This window comes from Jatropha curcas, chromosome 6 (assembly GCF_041381405.1).
Source record: "Jatropha curcas cultivar XTBG-Jc1 chromosome 6, XTBG_Jcur_1.0, whole genome shotgun sequence".
NCBI lineage: Eukaryota > Viridiplantae > Streptophyta > Magnoliopsida > Malpighiales > Euphorbiaceae > Jatropha > Jatropha curcas.
Genome location: NC_143156.1, coordinates 6,921,295 through 6,937,935, shown reverse-complemented (window position 1 = coordinate 6,937,935; position 16,641 = coordinate 6,921,295). Strand labels below are relative to the sequence as shown.

At 32.5% G+C, this 16,641-nt stretch overlaps 2 protein-coding genes across 2 annotated transcripts; one reads left to right on the top strand and one right to left on the bottom strand.

The window, feature by feature from the left end:
* Nucleotides 1-4,587: 4,587 nt before the first annotated feature.
* LOC105650773 (transcription factor bHLH84) lies at nucleotides 4,588-6,444 on the top strand. The gene is made up of 5 exons (XM_012237722.4): nucleotides 4,588-5,133; nucleotides 5,365-5,619; nucleotides 5,886-5,951; nucleotides 6,047-6,112; nucleotides 6,229-6,444. Exons 1-5 carry the CDS (start codon nucleotides 4,588-4,590, stop codon nucleotides 6,319-6,321), a joined length of 1,026 nt encoding a protein of 341 aa, XP_012093112.1. The 3' UTR covers nucleotides 6,322-6,444.
* Nucleotides 6,445-7,346: 902 nt separating this feature from the next.
* On the bottom strand, nucleotides 7,347-15,280 carry LOC105650774 (vacuolar-sorting receptor 3). The gene is made up of 12 exons (XM_012237724.4): nucleotides 14,664-15,280; nucleotides 12,234-12,926; nucleotides 12,055-12,143; nucleotides 11,830-11,899; nucleotides 11,656-11,739; nucleotides 10,861-10,937; nucleotides 10,663-10,744; nucleotides 9,903-9,985; nucleotides 9,755-9,821; nucleotides 8,776-8,904; nucleotides 8,574-8,683; nucleotides 7,347-7,725 (listed from the first exon to the last, which is right to left on the bottom strand). Exons 1-12 carry the CDS (start codon nucleotides 14,971-14,973, stop codon nucleotides 7,627-7,629), a joined length of 1,893 nt encoding a protein of 630 aa, XP_012093114.1. The 5' UTR covers nucleotides 14,974-15,280; the 3' UTR covers nucleotides 7,347-7,626.
* Between the last annotated feature and the right edge of the window lie 1,361 nt (nucleotides 15,281-16,641).

Here is a 16,641-nt window from a genome sequence, read left to right as displayed (position 1 = left end):
GCAAATCCCCATAATAATAAAGCAGGTTGCAAAAAGAATAAAAATTGACGAAAACATATCGTATGATTTAGACACGTCTCATTCTTGAAGGTAGGGTTGACAATGGATGAGGTTTATTTAGATACCCAACCTGATTCGATCCTAATAGAATAAATTCGGATTGTTAATAAATGAATTTGAATTCAGATAGTGCATTTTAAGCATGTATCTATCTAACATGAGCCCATAAATTAATCACTTTTTCTTCAATTTAATTGGATGAATATTATAATCTAAGATATACGGACACCTTAAAAGGTTCAATATATTTGTATCCGTGTTAGGCGTTAACACTTTTTGAACACTCTCGGACACACACTGACACTTTTTGAACACTCCCGAACACATGTCAGACTCTTTCAAAACTGTTTCTTATTATTTATTTTATTTTTTTAATTTTGCATACTTTAAGGATATCTCTCAAGATATTTTAAGGACACTTCTAAAGATAATTTGGAGATACATTTGAAAATTAAAATATAGAATGTGGTCAAAGATTAAATTGATTTCTTTTAAAAATGTTGGAATTCTTTAAATTATCAATCTATCCATAAATAAGCTAGAAATGCTATGATTTTCAATGGTGATATTAATTTTGAGAATTTAACTAATTATATTGACATAATAAATTAAGTATTTTTTTTTTTTGTTTTATGTTTGTGATTTATTATAATTGATTGTTTATTTATTTAAATTATTAACAAGTTATACTTGTTTAGTATAATGTGTCCTAACCATATCGGTGTCTAATTTTTAAAAAATTGCATATCCCATATCCGTATCTATGCAATGGTATCCTTACCCTATTACCATGGACCTCCTAAAATTCAGCTTATAGTTTAGTCACAGTTAAGGTTCTGTATCCCCTGTAAATGTATTTAGTAAGGATCAAATCAGAAAATTTTTCTCACATATCCTGTTTATATTACCAACTGAGATACAACCCATAGATAAGATTCAATTTCTTAGATTTAGTATATAAATGAGAATTTTTGCTTATTTATGAATATTTTAATTTCAACATAAATAATCGGTTTTTCATCTAATTAGAAAGATGAATGTTATGCAATGTACGAAAATTAGCATGTGAAACACGATGCACAGAAAAAAAAAATGTCATAGCCAAAAAATTTGAAATTTGAAGTTCCTAATCAAGGTTACAATTCTATTCTATCTCATTCTATTCATATGTTTAATATTTAAATACCAAGATTTATACGTGGACGAGTGTTAAATCCAGCGCAAACCAATCCAATCAAAACTACACATATAAATTCATGTACACATTTTTCCAGCTGCCAGCCAAAAAAAAAAGTTCCATAAGAACTCCATATTCAGGTCCATCGTGCAGGCCGGCCAATTAAGAATAAAAAAAAAAAATATTAGTTTTATTCTCATTTCCATTAAAGAACAATCTACTATAAAATGCAGTTAATATATATATATTTTTTCATTCTCATTTCTCATTCTCATCGTCATCAACCAAACAAGGAACAAAATCAGATTACAACAGTTCTGCAACACTTGACTGCAATGCAAAGATTTTATTCCTGTAATTATTATTATTATTATTAAGCTGTTTGTTTCTTTTCAAGAACTCTTATCATTATTAACAACCTTTTTATTAATATCATCCTACAAGAGATCGTGCAATGGCCGGCGCCAAACTGCTTAGAAACATAAATTTATGTATAAATCAACATTAATATTAATATCAAAATTAAAATATTAACCGTTATATGAAATTAATACTTAATTTTACGCGTCCAGAGTGTGAAAAAGGTCGCCGGAATCTCAGTTTGGGATTTCTGTAGAGGATCAATATATGGTCCATGGTCTTTTTTTCTTCTTCTTCTTGTTCTTGATTTTTTATAGTTTGGGTTAATAAGTTATTGGGGTCGTGTTTTCAGTTCAGTGTTTGTTACGTATATAAGATTAGGGTTTTGTTTCTCTGTTTTTTAATATTATCTTCATTTCTTTGTACAGCTCACGTTGTGCAATTTTGCATTAGAGTTTTTATTAATATTATAATTGTGTTTCTCGTGATGTCTCTCCTTTTATAATTACGAAGTCCCTTTCTTTTACATCAACTACACGCCTAATACGTTAAAATGTCATGGGTTTTGCAGGTTTTTGCAATTTGTTTTTTTTTTTTTTTGCAATTTCATAGTATTTTGACATTTTATCAATTTTATTCTAATTTTGATCTTTACAGTAATAACACATTCAATTGCAGTTAAGGATGCAATGCCAAATAAAAAAATACTTTTATTATTTTAAAACATTATGGGATATTTATAAAAATTTTAAAAATAACTTTTGTAACTAAGAGGACTCAAAATTAATAGTAATTTTTACAGTTAAAAGGACTCAAGCTCGACACCTCTGATTTTTTATGTCTTTTACAAGGTGTGACAGGACTAATCAGATCAGATACGATGATGGTATAATATATATATATATATATATATATATATATATATATATATATATATATATATATATATATATATATTTTTTTTGATTACAGAAGAAAAAAACTAAACAAAGAAACACAAGCCAATGAAGAAACGAGACAGACAAACAGCAGCACTAAGAACAGAAATATAACAATAAAAAATCTCAACCAATAAAAAGGGATGGATATCATAAATATAACAAGAATAAAACGATTGGCTCCTACTTTAGTGGCTCTGTAACAGAAATTACATATATTAAATTCCAACCTCTATAATAATCGACTGACAATAACTATTTGTTTTCTCTACATGTGAATCATTTCATTCACATAATAATATCAAATAGGGAGAAACCAAAATAAATATTCTTAATTTTAGTTTAAGTGTTGAACAATTTTTCTGTAGAATAGTAAATTTGTAATCTTAAGAAGAATAAAGAAATGGGCAACAGATTAAACCTCAACCCTAATGGCCTAAAATATTATATTGTATAGTCTTAACCGTTGAGAATCTCATCTCGACTAAATAGTCATTCCATAAAGACATATAAGAGTGTCAAGTTAATTAGCTAACTTGTTAGTACTAACAGTTTAACATTGATTGCCTGAAGCCCAAGTAAGCTCGGGAATCTGTTTTCTTAAATGGACAATGATTTAAAGTGCAAGAAAGATTACTATATGTACTTCTCAAAAAAAGGGATCGAACCTAAAATACAACTCTTTTTTTTTTTTTCAAGTAGTTTATTTTAAAGGCTATCAATTAATATAGTGAGCGTGGAATATGATTTGATTGCGTGGAATATGAAAATCTATCTCTTAATTACTTTAATTTCATGTCTTAAATATCATGTTTTGAAATCTATAAATGTGACAACCAACTAGATTTGTATATAATCTAATATTCAAATGCCATTTAAAATTTTATTTTTACTATTAAATAAGACGGATAAAATTATAATTATGATCAAACCTGAACAATAAGTAATTATTTATTTACCAAAAAAAAAAAGCTGACTTGTCTGAAGATTAAAATGTCATTATCAAAGGTAAAAGTTGAATTAAGTTGAAGAAGCACTTGGTAGGGTATAAACAAGAAGGAGACAAAAGAATCCAGTAAACTGATACAGTGTCTGGTTCGAGGCAGTTAGTTATAGAGAAAGAATGTCAATTACCTAAAAACAAGATCATTATCAGCCGTCCTATATTTCATTCCCGTTTACCTCAATTTCTTTATATTATTATATACAATAATATTCAACACCCCACGTCTCTCTTTTGCCAGGTGTCATTCTCTTCAATCTTCCAATTCACCAAATCTCAGTTTCGGCTAATTTAATTGACCTCTTTGTTAGTTTAAGTCCCTATCTTTTAATCATTCTTTTTCTTCATGTGTCTTTTAGCAAATTGATTAAACTAATGGTCGCTCATAAAATTTTAATTTCTTAATGTTTTGTCATAAATTTACGGATTGAAACTATAATTGGAAGCAAAATGACAGACCTGAATGTCGTACCTGCACATCTCCTGATACTTAGCAAAAGAATAATGCAAGGTAATAGAGATAATGAAAGATTGACAGACATGATGCCTTTGCTGTTTAGGAGTACTGGTAGACATGATGTCCAAGTTTACCATTTGGTAACACTAATTAATAATAAAATTAAAGTTCCATAATCAAATATTAATTAGTTAAAATTTTCTGGGGATCAAAATGAAATATAATAATATGTTTGATGATCAGTAATATAATTTAGTGCATTTTAGTTAAGTTTAAAATGCATGATTAATGAAAGGTATTGGTTTCTATTATTTTAGCTCTATAATTGCTTCAACCATGTCTTTTGGATGAGTTGTACTTGGCCCCATTACGGACTGTCCGAATTGGCTACAAAGAATTATTAAAATGCTAATGATGAATGTTCTGATATTGTTAACAGAATGTTAAGTCAATGACATTCTTCCTTCCTGTTGGGTATAAATACATTTCATTTTCATTGTCTTCTTTCCAAGCATCAAAGCTTTTCGAGCTTTTTTTAATTCATTACCATCAAAACCTTAGGCTTCTGCCAAAAAGAGAATAGTACATAAAAATGGAGCCTGTTGGAGTAACTATGGAAGGAGAATGGAGTTCTCTTAGTGGAATTTATACAAATGAAGAAGCCGATTTCTTGGCACAAATGCTTGGTATAAATGCTTGCTTCGATTCGTGTTCTTTCTGGTCTAGCCATGATCATTCAGGAACCCATAATAATTCCTCGGATTTTTCTAATGGTAGTAATTTTTGCAATTTTTCACAAGGAAATAGTAGTAGTATTTATAGTGGTTGCAGTAATTTTGTATTTCCTACCTCTAGTCAGGAAAGTTACCACTTGAGTGAATCTCATCTTAACAATAATAGCTCAATGTCTATGGATTTTTGTACTGGAGATGTAACGAACACTGCCTCGTATCTTGTTGAAGGCTATGATTGCTCGAATCAGGAGATAAGTAATGGAAATTTGGATGACTTTATTTTGTCTGATCAGAATTTGCAGCCTAAGAGAGAGAGAGAGATGCTCGTGATTGAACCTTCGAAAGAAGATAAAAGCAACAGCCTATCGGAGGTGCCTAGGAAAAGATCGCAGAGTGCAGGAGATGTGAGTACTGTAACTAATAATTAGACTATGTTTAGTACTCTCTAATGGAATGTAATATAATCAAATGCATTTTCAATTGCGTTTTGATTATATTACATTAATTAAACTTAAAATGCATGACATTTTATTCCATTACAGCATACTCAACATAACCTTAGTGCTGTATTTGTTTCCGAGAGAATTAGAGTTGGTTTATAGAGAGCTTATTCTCATTGTGATTTAACGATGCAGACTCAAAAGAGCAAGAGGAATGCAAGGTTCAAGAAAAGCAAGAAGCTTAGCAACAATGATGAAGAAAGTAATGCAGGCCTCAGCGGGCCTGCTTCGAGCAGCTGTTGGTCGGAGGATGACTCGAATGCTTCCCATGAACTCAATGGAGGAGTAATTTCAAGTATGAGCTCAAAAGGGACTGAAGCTGCCAACTTAAATGGAAAAACAAGAGCCAGTAGAGGCTCAGCTACTGATCCCCAGAGCCTCTATGCAAGGGTAAGAATTGTGGATATGAAGAAATTTAGTTGTTTTTCTGTAGGCCAATTAGTGTCAATTTGGCATCAAGATTAAAACTGTTTCTTGAACAAACGCAACTCTCTCATGTTGCTGGAAAAAGCAGTTTGGAATGTTGTTTAGTTGTTCTGCAACTTTAGTGATTATGACATATGAAATTCTGCTTAAAAAGCAATTTCTGATCAATATATTCATTAGTGTTTTTCTACCAGCAGCTAATGTAACTATAAATGACTTCTTTTTTGCAGAAAAGAAGAGAAAGAATAAATGAGAGGCTGAGAATTCTGCAGAATCTTGTTCCTAATGGAACAAAGGTAATAATCAATATCTGCAAATATAATTAACCTTTAAGCTCTTGCACTTTCTTGAAAAATTAATTTACAAGATTTTGGTTCTGTGGAAATGGCAGGTTGATATCAGTACAATGCTCGAAGAAGCAGTCCATTATGTAAAGTTTTTGCAGCTCCAAATTAAGGTAAGCTTCTTTCATTTTATAAAAGAGTAAAAGATGCATCAATTAAGAACAACATTTCTGGAAATATATATTTTTTCTGATACAAATTTTCATTGTCTTGTTTTTCAATTCTTTAGCTGCTAAGCTCTGAAGATCTATGGATGTATGCGCCTATCGCTTACAATGGGATGGACATTGGACTTGATCTGAAGCTCACTACACCAAGATGATATATGATTGAAATTAAAAATTAAATGATTGGGATTTCCGGTTAATAACAACATATATCAAGTCATACATTTATATTAAAATAATGCTATTGACATTTTATAACAGTTTATTGTTTAGAAGTATAAAGGAATGCAAGAGGAGAAATCATCAAAAGAATTTCTTCAAACTATTTCATGTTGTTGCTTTGATAAAATGGAAATTATTCAAGCAGATTGTTTGTTCTTTTGATGCAAAAATCTTCTCAGTTATTAACAGGAGTCTAAAAAGAAAATTAATGAATTTTAAGTACAAGATAATAAAATTACATAATCAAAATGAGTTATAGCCGATCTATAAATTCACCCCTATACTTTACAAAAAAAACTATGTAACAACCTTAACTTTTATGTTGATTTATTAACCATTCCAATTTATAAAATCATACATATTAAAGCAAAAATTATTCTACTGAACACTTAAACTTATAAAATTAAATCGATTAAAAACTTATTAGATAATTGAAAATTTTGAAAATTATTATTTCAAAGATTATACTAAACACTTAGTAAGTGAACATTTTGCATATAAATGCTAAAAACACCAAGAAACTATTATTACTAGTACATAGAACAGTATAATATTACTAAAATTCATAAATTCAAAGGCATCATAAGTTCCTCGCAAAATTTAGAATGTCACAAGATTTTTTAATGAAGTATATGGATTCTAATAAGCCTGTGATATACCTTAAGCAAAGCTCAAGATACAATAGAATCACAACATACAAGCAAATTATTCTCCAAAAGTAATGAGTTGCATCCAGAATGCAAGAACAAAAATGATCATGGCGCCTTAACAATCGACAGAGCGATAAGAATCATCAAATAGCAGCAGCAGCGGGAGGCATATTGGAAAAGGAAAAGCTGTATTTTCAACAGAATCCTTGTTAATCATCCATGCAAAACACGTTTACTCCTTAAACTGAAATAAGGTATAGTTATCAAAGCCAAAAAAGGGGTCAAGCAGTCTAAAAGGCACTAATGAATTACAGAATCACCATATAAATTAAGCAGCAAGATTTTAGGGATGGGAACGAAAATTATAAGACGTTACAGCCAAATCCCTTACAATCTGCCACAAATCCAATCTCTACTTCAATTGTTAAGCATGTTATGACTTCAGTAGATAGGACAAGTTCTATGCTACACTTCTTTATTGTTCATTTACATACAGTTATAAAAATCCAGGCTCAAAATCCTCAACTTGATAAATCATCCCTGCATTACTCCAAATCCCTGAAAGATAAATAGTGGAATTTGTCTTCTTCATGCACGTTCATCGTTCACATGATTTGGAACTTCTGCTTGACTATCCAGCGGCATGTACTGTGCCATGATAGCTCTGATTTCTGAATCCATGTACGACTGCAAAAGTAACAATGAAATGTTAACAGACTGGAATTTCATCAACTGCTACACTGATGTTACCCATACAAAAACTTTAAAGGATACATGTCTCTATGAAATGTACTGTAGATATTCTTTTTAAATGGCCACTCTAGTCTGGTAATATTAAGACTGTCGGTGATTTTTAACAGAAACCAAGTGCCAAACTCACAAGCTTTAGTCCAAGCGACTTTTTAAATTGGACGAGGAGCAGTCAGGTACAGCCAATCGTATGCAACTCCAAGAGCAGACAACTACTTACACTTCATTAATGACAATTTTTTTTTCTATTCTCTATTTACAGGTCTAGTATAGTTTAACAAAAAGCCAGCATTGGAAGAAAATGCAAGTATAACCTGCTTCACAAGGGTTCATAAAAACAGTAATAAATGATACCATGAGACAGTTAGGGTCAATGAGTAGGGTCTTTGAAGGAAATTTATGGTCAGTTGTCACAACATTTTTTGCATTAAGAAGCTGCTCTTACGCCTTGATCTTGCAGCATTTTGGTTGCTAGCCAAGATTCAATGATCAAATCATTACTCATATAAACTTCTATCCAGATTTTGCCCAGAAAGTTCATGCATGACTAAAATAACTCAAATAAAACCTACAGTTTCTTAATACCATTTCCAAAAATACACCAGCACAAACCTAGAGACTTCATTATTATAATTGCGATAAAGACCGAAGTTAAATGATAGTGCCAGAATTCCAAATACTTGCAACTAATAAATATCAGTTAAACTGTAAGTACGATGCCAAAAATAACCAAAAGAAATGAATATCAAAAAAAAAAAAGGAAAGAAAAATTGAATCAAGCTTACCCTCAGTCTATATTTGTAGATAAGATATCCCCCACCAGCAGCCATTCCCAAGCCTATCAAAATGACCCAAAAAGCAGCCCATGCTGACCTCACTTCGGTGCCTCTCTTACCTGCCATTAGAAAAGTGTATAAATCAAAACAAAAACAGTAGTATTCAACATTTCTAAACAGACTAATCTGGAGTTATGGTTTCTGAACTCACTTATGCAGGTATCATGGTCTCTGATATACAGAAGATCTCCACTACAAGTGCAATCATAGCTACCCCATGTATTTTTGCAGTTACACTCAGGGCACTGACAGGCTGTCCTATCTTTGCATTCATCAATATCTGCATGATTAATAAAGACAGATAAAAGATCAAGCAGGACTATCAACAAATTCACAGTTTCTCTGACTGTGACTTCAATTGCAATCAAGATGTAAGCAAGATCATGCTGACCAGACACAAGCTCACAATTGAAAACATTTTTGTAAGACAAATGCTCTGCAGTTAAAGTGTGGGGGGTGCAAACAAAAAATTTCTAAATTAAGGTGGACCTGAAATGCGAATTTGAGTGAAGTATCAAAGAAGCATGCAGGATCTTATTGCATGCCAGGAAGGACCACTTTCCAAGGCCAAGTCCAATATAACTACTAATCAAACACTACCAGATGATGTGAAATAAATCGACACACGCATTGGGAAAGTGAAACAGAAATCAATAGAAAACTCCCTAGTGGTAGAAAATATGCTATTTTTCAAAATATACTCTTGAACATTGAAATATTCTTCCAAAATTCTGTAACACTTTGTTTGGTTGGAGGTGAAGGAGGGGTATATAAGGGGAATGAGAGATAACTAAGATATATATCCCCGTTTAGGAAGGGGTGAGTCAAGGAAGGATGAGGGTAAATAAGGGTAAGCCTTACCCTCCTTTACCCCTCAAATCTCAATTTTTGTTACACCCCAAATTGGGGTGTAAGGGAGGAGAGGCAGGTAACTTAGTGTTTTTGTACTATATTTAATTATTTATCCCTCTCTTTGCCTTTCCATTAATTCAATCCTTTCCAAACATCAACATAATTTTATTGTAACTCATCTTACCCTTCCCCTTCCTTACCCTCCCTTACCCTTCCGTTAATTCACCCTTCCCTCACCCCATCCATTGCACAATAATCACAATGTTTGCATCTATTACCTTCACATTTTGTCGTACCATCACCTTTAAACCCAGTGGGACATTGGCATTTAGTACCCTCAACATCCTGTTTGCAGGGAAATTAGAAATTAAAACTTAATTTATTTACTGAAGAAATAAGAATTGGAGAACGTGAAAGATAACTAACTGAACAAGCAGAGAAGGTATGCCCATTTCGGGATTCATGCCAACAGCCTCCGTTGTTTAGCTTGCACCTTCCAGCTCCGCTAACTGCATCACACAAATATATGATGTTTAGAAGCAATTCCAGTTTCATTTAAAAACAAAAAGAAAAAATAAATGAGCCATCTTAGTTGATGCATGTGGACACATTTGCACACAACATCCAAGTGTCAAACTTAAATCAACAATAAGCATAAGTTACATTTCTGCCCAGTTCAATGGAGCAGGGCCTAAATAACTATGGGCCTGAAAGCACCAACTCATGTACTGTAATTCATAATCCTAGCCGAGTTGGTCATCTTTCTCTCTCAATCAACGCTGGACTTGGACACTAAAAAGTTCAAAGTAGGTTTAACCTGAAACCTGATAGTAATCTTTTCAATATTGATGTTGAGTTCGACTTGGAAATCTCTCTTTATAATTTGCATATTTTGTATATTTAATATATTTATCATCTTTAATAGTAGCTTGCATAAGTGGCAGAATGTTTCTTTTCCTTCCGTCCATTTTAAGGAGCATCTTGGAATGTTAGTGAACAGAAACAGAGCAATTATTCCAAGTCTTTTGTGCACTAAAAACTGAATCTCTCAACCAAGAGTTCCAGAAAATTATTCAGAATAGTTACAGCAGGAAGCGTAAAGTCTACTAAAATTAGACGAAAAGACCCCTTACTAATCATGCATCATAACTTGTGCAAACAAAAACAAGAGAAGCATTAAAAACACCTTCACAGTGGCTGTAACCATCTCCTTTGAACTGAATACCATCAACCATGGGACACTCACAAATCCTCCCACGAAATGTATCCTGAGAAAATAAAACCACTATCAATTAGGGAATATATAGACAAACACAGACCACAGCATTCACATAATGCACACACAAAAAGAGACAACTTCCTCACGGCAAGTTTTTATCCACACCTTGCAAGCAGTGATATTTGCTATTTTGTCTTCCCAGCAACCCCCATTATTGTCCAAGCATTCATTAGTCTCAACATCTGCCCCAGAAAGAATTCCCGATGAAAAACTCAAATTAAGAATAACTAGTCACATAATACTGCCACTACCCAATAATAGTCGCAGCAAAGCCATGGGCTAGAGAGGAGATCTACACACAGTCCTCACCTTAGCCTTGCAAATTTATATTTAAAAAACAACTAAAGACTGAATACTTATTACTCCCTCCGTACCAAATTGATAGGCATGCTTTCTACTTAACAAGAACTAAGAAAAATTAATTATTTTAGTTAGAAATGTAAATTTATATGTATTTTTCCTATTATACCCTACTTTAATATGGATATACTCATTAATTTATTATTGAATTTTTGCATCAGCCAAGATTAATTAATTATCTAAGGTTGGTTAATATGCATTGAAAATGGCTAAACTTAGTAAATACTCACGTTTTCAGTTTTCAAAGTGACTGTCACAAGTAATGGCATTAGAAAACAAAGAATAAATGATAAAAATAAGAAAGTTATTTTTAGCAAGTAACATTAAATATGGGTATCATAGAGATTTAATATATTAACTAACTTATTAAAATGGTAAGTAGGCTATTAATTTTGGACTAACGAAAAGGCAAGTGTGCCTATCAATTTGGAACGGAAGGAGTATTAGTACTTCACAGCTAGCTTGAATCTTTTATAGTTGCATCAAAATGTTGTCCCAGTGTCACCAGTTAATTCCTACCAAACAGCAGAAGAAACTTACCGCCACTCAAACAAACACCTGGCTCAGTTGTTTCCTCAAAACCAGCACATATGGCTCTCAGAACAGCACCTTTCTCCAACTTTCCTGCAAGCATGTGCATGTGATTAAAGAAATTGAATAATAAAAACAAGAGAGAGGTTTTTCTTCCAAGCACAGAAGTGCACAGTAACAGACCTCGATATTGCCGATTGTTGACAACAAGTGTAGGCAGTATGGTTACATCACCTCTTGATCCTTTTCCAACCTGCAAGAAGATCTTTGTCAGGAAGCTTTGCGTGGCTCATAGCTGAATTAATTACAGAAATTTCAAAAGTTGCAGATTGGCAATATGTGACAGATTAAAGCCAACAAAAGTACTACAAGTTGTAATGCTATAGTATATAAACAACACACAATTACCTGGGCATCTTGCTCTTCTTTCAAAACAGGGTTATCAGAATCAGCATATGGGTCTCCCATACAATTCTCAATCTTTTTAATATCAAGCCCTGTGACAAAAAAATACTCAATATATGAAGATTCTTATTTCATTTGTATGTAATCCTTCTAATGAAGACATACAATGAAAAATTATTTACCAAGGGTTCTGATCACACTATCAGCACATTCTTTATTGTATTTCTTCTCCTTCATGGGACATCTGATTTGGAAATCAGTTGCATAATCCCACCACACCCAAGGTCTTTTGCTCTCATTTGCCACTCTAAAAACACAGAGTTGCCTTAGATTTTCAATAACAACATCTTTCCCATCATAACCTGTGCTGAAATCCTGCTCAGGATCAGGAGCACAATATCTTCCATGATTTATGCACTGTGACTTGCACTGCCTGCTCAAGGTGAATGCCTGAGGACAGTACCAGGTTATATAATGGGGTGTGAACTGGGTGTAACCACCTTTCTCAAGTATCTGTGCTGGGCCCCTAAAATCTTTCACAAATTCCATAAGCATATCACATTTAACACCACATTCATCATTGCTGTTGGTCCATAGCTCATACTCCACACGATCATCAGGGTGGGGAACAGCTTCTCTCCAATCAAGATTCACGTTTACCATGTCCCCAGAGCTTGTTGCTTTCTTTAACATTTCACCAAAGCTTTTCTCGATAAGTGCAGATGGTACTGTTATGTTCTCAATATATTTTGTAGCTGAACCATCCTCTTCGGGGGAGTCCATAGTTATTAATGGTTCCTCAATGTCATCTGCAACAAGTACTGCAGAAGCTCCAGCCTTCTGGGCATTCCAGACCTTCAAAGCAAAGAAGCAATCTAGAAAAACAAAAAAATACTTCATTACTGAGTTGGCATAACAGCTGCAGTCAAAACTCAAAGGAAATCTTTTAAAGAGTCTTGAATCCAAATTAGAAAATAAAAAATCCATTCAATCAGCTTTCTATTTAAATCAGTAAAGTGCAAAATAGATATATGCAGAATCAATGACCTTATTAGCAACACTTGTATGCAAAGAAAATGGTTTGCAACTCATTGTAGGAGTTCTAATATTGATTGGAATGAAGCAGATACACCCCAAAGAAAGGTTCAAGCTTCCAAATCGGAATTTCTCATGATTTAGTTCAAACAGAACACTAATTGGATGTCAAGCAAAGACATTCAGTAAGACAAAGCATCATCAAATTCATGCATGATTTCACTTTCAACTCAGACAACTACTTCTCATAGTTTTAGAATATTGCTTTTGAGCCAGGAATTCCCAAAAACTGTTGCAGGAATGAAAGTTCCATCACAGCACATGCAAAATAAAGCACCCATGTAATATGATCACCATTAAGCACCAGTGAAGCAAAGAATGTAAAATTTTTTACATCCTGGTAGAGAACAAATAAGCTTTAATCCCCTTGGACACTAAGGATGCATCTTGTTGGACTTCTAAAACTTGTTTAAACAGAGCCCTAAACAAATCACAATATCCTAAACTACTGCAATGCTGCCTACATCAACCAAGTAAACTAAGACGCATAACACACCTCCATTAAGCTAAACAAGTTACCGTCTGCAGCGCCGCATGACCAAAATGAGAAATATATCAAGCACTTCAAACCAAATTAGGTGATGTAAATTTCCTCAATAACCAGCAGTCATTACAACCAATCACGTTCCAAAAACCACACAATAATAAGAAGTTCAATAAAATTGTGGAAATTGTTTAGCTGCACATCCCTTGACAAAAGACATGCAGGTTAATCAAAATCATGAAAAGAGTATCCTTGCAAATGGTAAATGATATGAAAACATACAATTTGACCAACTTACCACAAGGCACCTACATAATCAATCAAAGAAAATTGACAAACTAACAAGAAAAACCATTTAAATGGTATATTGGCAAATGCTCAAGCAGAGGTAAAGCATGGCAAATTGATCCAAGTTAGCACAAGTGTGCTTTCTATCAGCTAAAAACCAAAGAATTACACAGAAATATGGTGAACTACAAAATGTACTTCCAAAACTGACTAAAACTGAGCCATAATTTACCAAGTTTATCTGAACCAAACAAAATCCTAAAAACTCTTCAATTGACCAGGAAGGAGGTAAAAGTAACGTGAATTGATCCAAATTAGCCCAAGGTACCTCCACCATAACCTCAGAGAAGAGATGCTGGACCCTCAAAAGCTGAGATACACGCCATTCTCCAGTAACCCAGAAATGGGGAAAAACGAAGTATATCTCAAATCTCAAAATAAACAAATGCTTAAAAAAAAAAAAATCAGAACAACAATCAAATTAGAGCTTCCAAAAAAAAAAAAAAGCTAAAGAGTACACAGCTGCGGATCACTAAAATGAGCTTCAGAAATTTTTTTTATTTGGTTCAAATTAGTATATGGGGACCTCACAATCAACCAACAAGAAACCATATGCACCCAAAGAATAATATGTCTCTCATGAAGCAATCGAATTAGCTAGTCGAGAAGGGTACCTCATATTCAAATCAATCATGATTAAAATGCATAAGAAAAGCCAAATAAATTAAGAAAACAAAAAGGGTACCTCCACGATCGAGCAAAACGAAAGTCGGTAAAGCTCCAGGCTGAGACTTGAAGGAAAGCCCAAAATCATTAAAATCCTTGCATCCCTTTCTATTATCCTTTGGGTACGTCACAGCCCCTGCCATACTACCCCCATATTGCGGTATCCCAAAATTTCCAATTGCACTATCATACGTCCCCTTAATTTTATCCGGCGATGTCACCCTCAAACTGTTCTTCTCCACCACAAATCTCGCCACCGAACCAGTTACCATCAAATACATCAACAAAAACCCTAAACAGACAGTAAAACCCGGTCTTCTAAGCTCCATCTCGTCCAAAATAAACTAAAAAAAAAACAGTAAAAAAAAATTGTGGGTTTTGCTTTTGAGGATCAATCGATTAAGCTAAACATAAAAATATCGAGGTTTTGAAGCATAATCAAGCATTTCAAGATGCGGGCTATTATTTTTGCTATTTGTTTCTTGATTGGAGAAATCCTGGCGTGTGAGATTTATCGTGGTATACGGGTTAATGGATATTTGGTTTTGCTATATGGTTCTCTTCCTTCGTTTTTCAGCTGCGTGAAGAATGCTAGTCCCTGTTGTTGTTTTCTTTGTGTTTTTTCCGCTATCAGTACTTAACACTTACGAGACAAAGTAATAGACATCAACGTCCCTAAATCCAAGTGATAATCAATTATTAAATATTTTTTATTACCTTTTCTATTTATGTTTCTGGGATTATATTTTTTTTATTAGTAGAAAATTACATAGAAAAGGAAATATTATCCTATTATCACAACATACTTCCAAATTTAGGTTAGACAGACAATCGTGCAAATTACTATCCAATCCTTAAATTTTGATATTAATTACTACTTAGGTCCTATATTTTAACTAAATAATTAAATTGCCTCTAGCCATTAGATCTATTAAATTATTTAATCCTTATATCCTAAAAATATAATTTTTACAGTTAAATATGAGACTAAATAATATTGTTATATTAAATTTAAAAGACCAAATAATAATATTAAATATTAAATGTGAATAATCGGATAGTTAGCATAGAAAATGGTTGGACAGAAAAGACTAAATAGTTTAACAAATCAAAAAGCAAGACTAATTGAATTATTTAATCAAAATATAGAGGTTAATTAGTAATTAGGATTAAATAATAAGTTACACACGTTTACAAATAATAGAGTGGGACTATTTATAATTATTATTATTATTATTATTATTGTATTAAATATATGCCGTTGGATCCGATGGAAGATTAGAATCAATGATTTTAATGTGATTTCATATAGGTTTGAATGTAGTGGATAGGAATCCTAAAATATTTTTAAAGAAGAAATTAGGAGTTTTTGCTTTTATAATTTGTTGTCATTAAGACAGAAGCAACAACAGTGGCAAAATAGTAAATGGGAAAGCTAGAAAAATCTGTTGAGAACCTAAAAAAGTTAAGTCTCAACTACTCGGTCAGTTTCCATCAGAATAGTCAACGCCACTAGCGCATTGTTAGCCACCTGGCTTTTACCTATAATCTTCTTTACTTTTCTTTTTTAAGAAGAAAAGTTAGTTATTAGTTTCTTTAATTAATTAATTTATTTATATATTTTTTAATTAATTAATTTACTAAGAGGCCCAAACGATGGAACTAAATTTAGTGATGTTCCTAAGCTTTTAGACAAGCAAAATAGGAAAGGAACATTTGACATTAGATGCTTTGAGAGTTGTCTTAAATTAAAGCTTAAATGCTTGGGGTAGAAGTTTGGTAATAGAAATGGAAAATGGAAACAATTTTGGCTTTTCTTGCTTATTAAGTAACTAAATAAATTTTGATTTTAAGCAATTTAAATAATATATTTCTAAATTAATGTATTAGATTGATATGGTGTAATATGTTCTTAGCATACTTGAAACGAAGTTCTAATTTCCAAGTATGTAATTGAAATTTTAACTCCAACCAAACTTTATTTAATTGTTTAAATA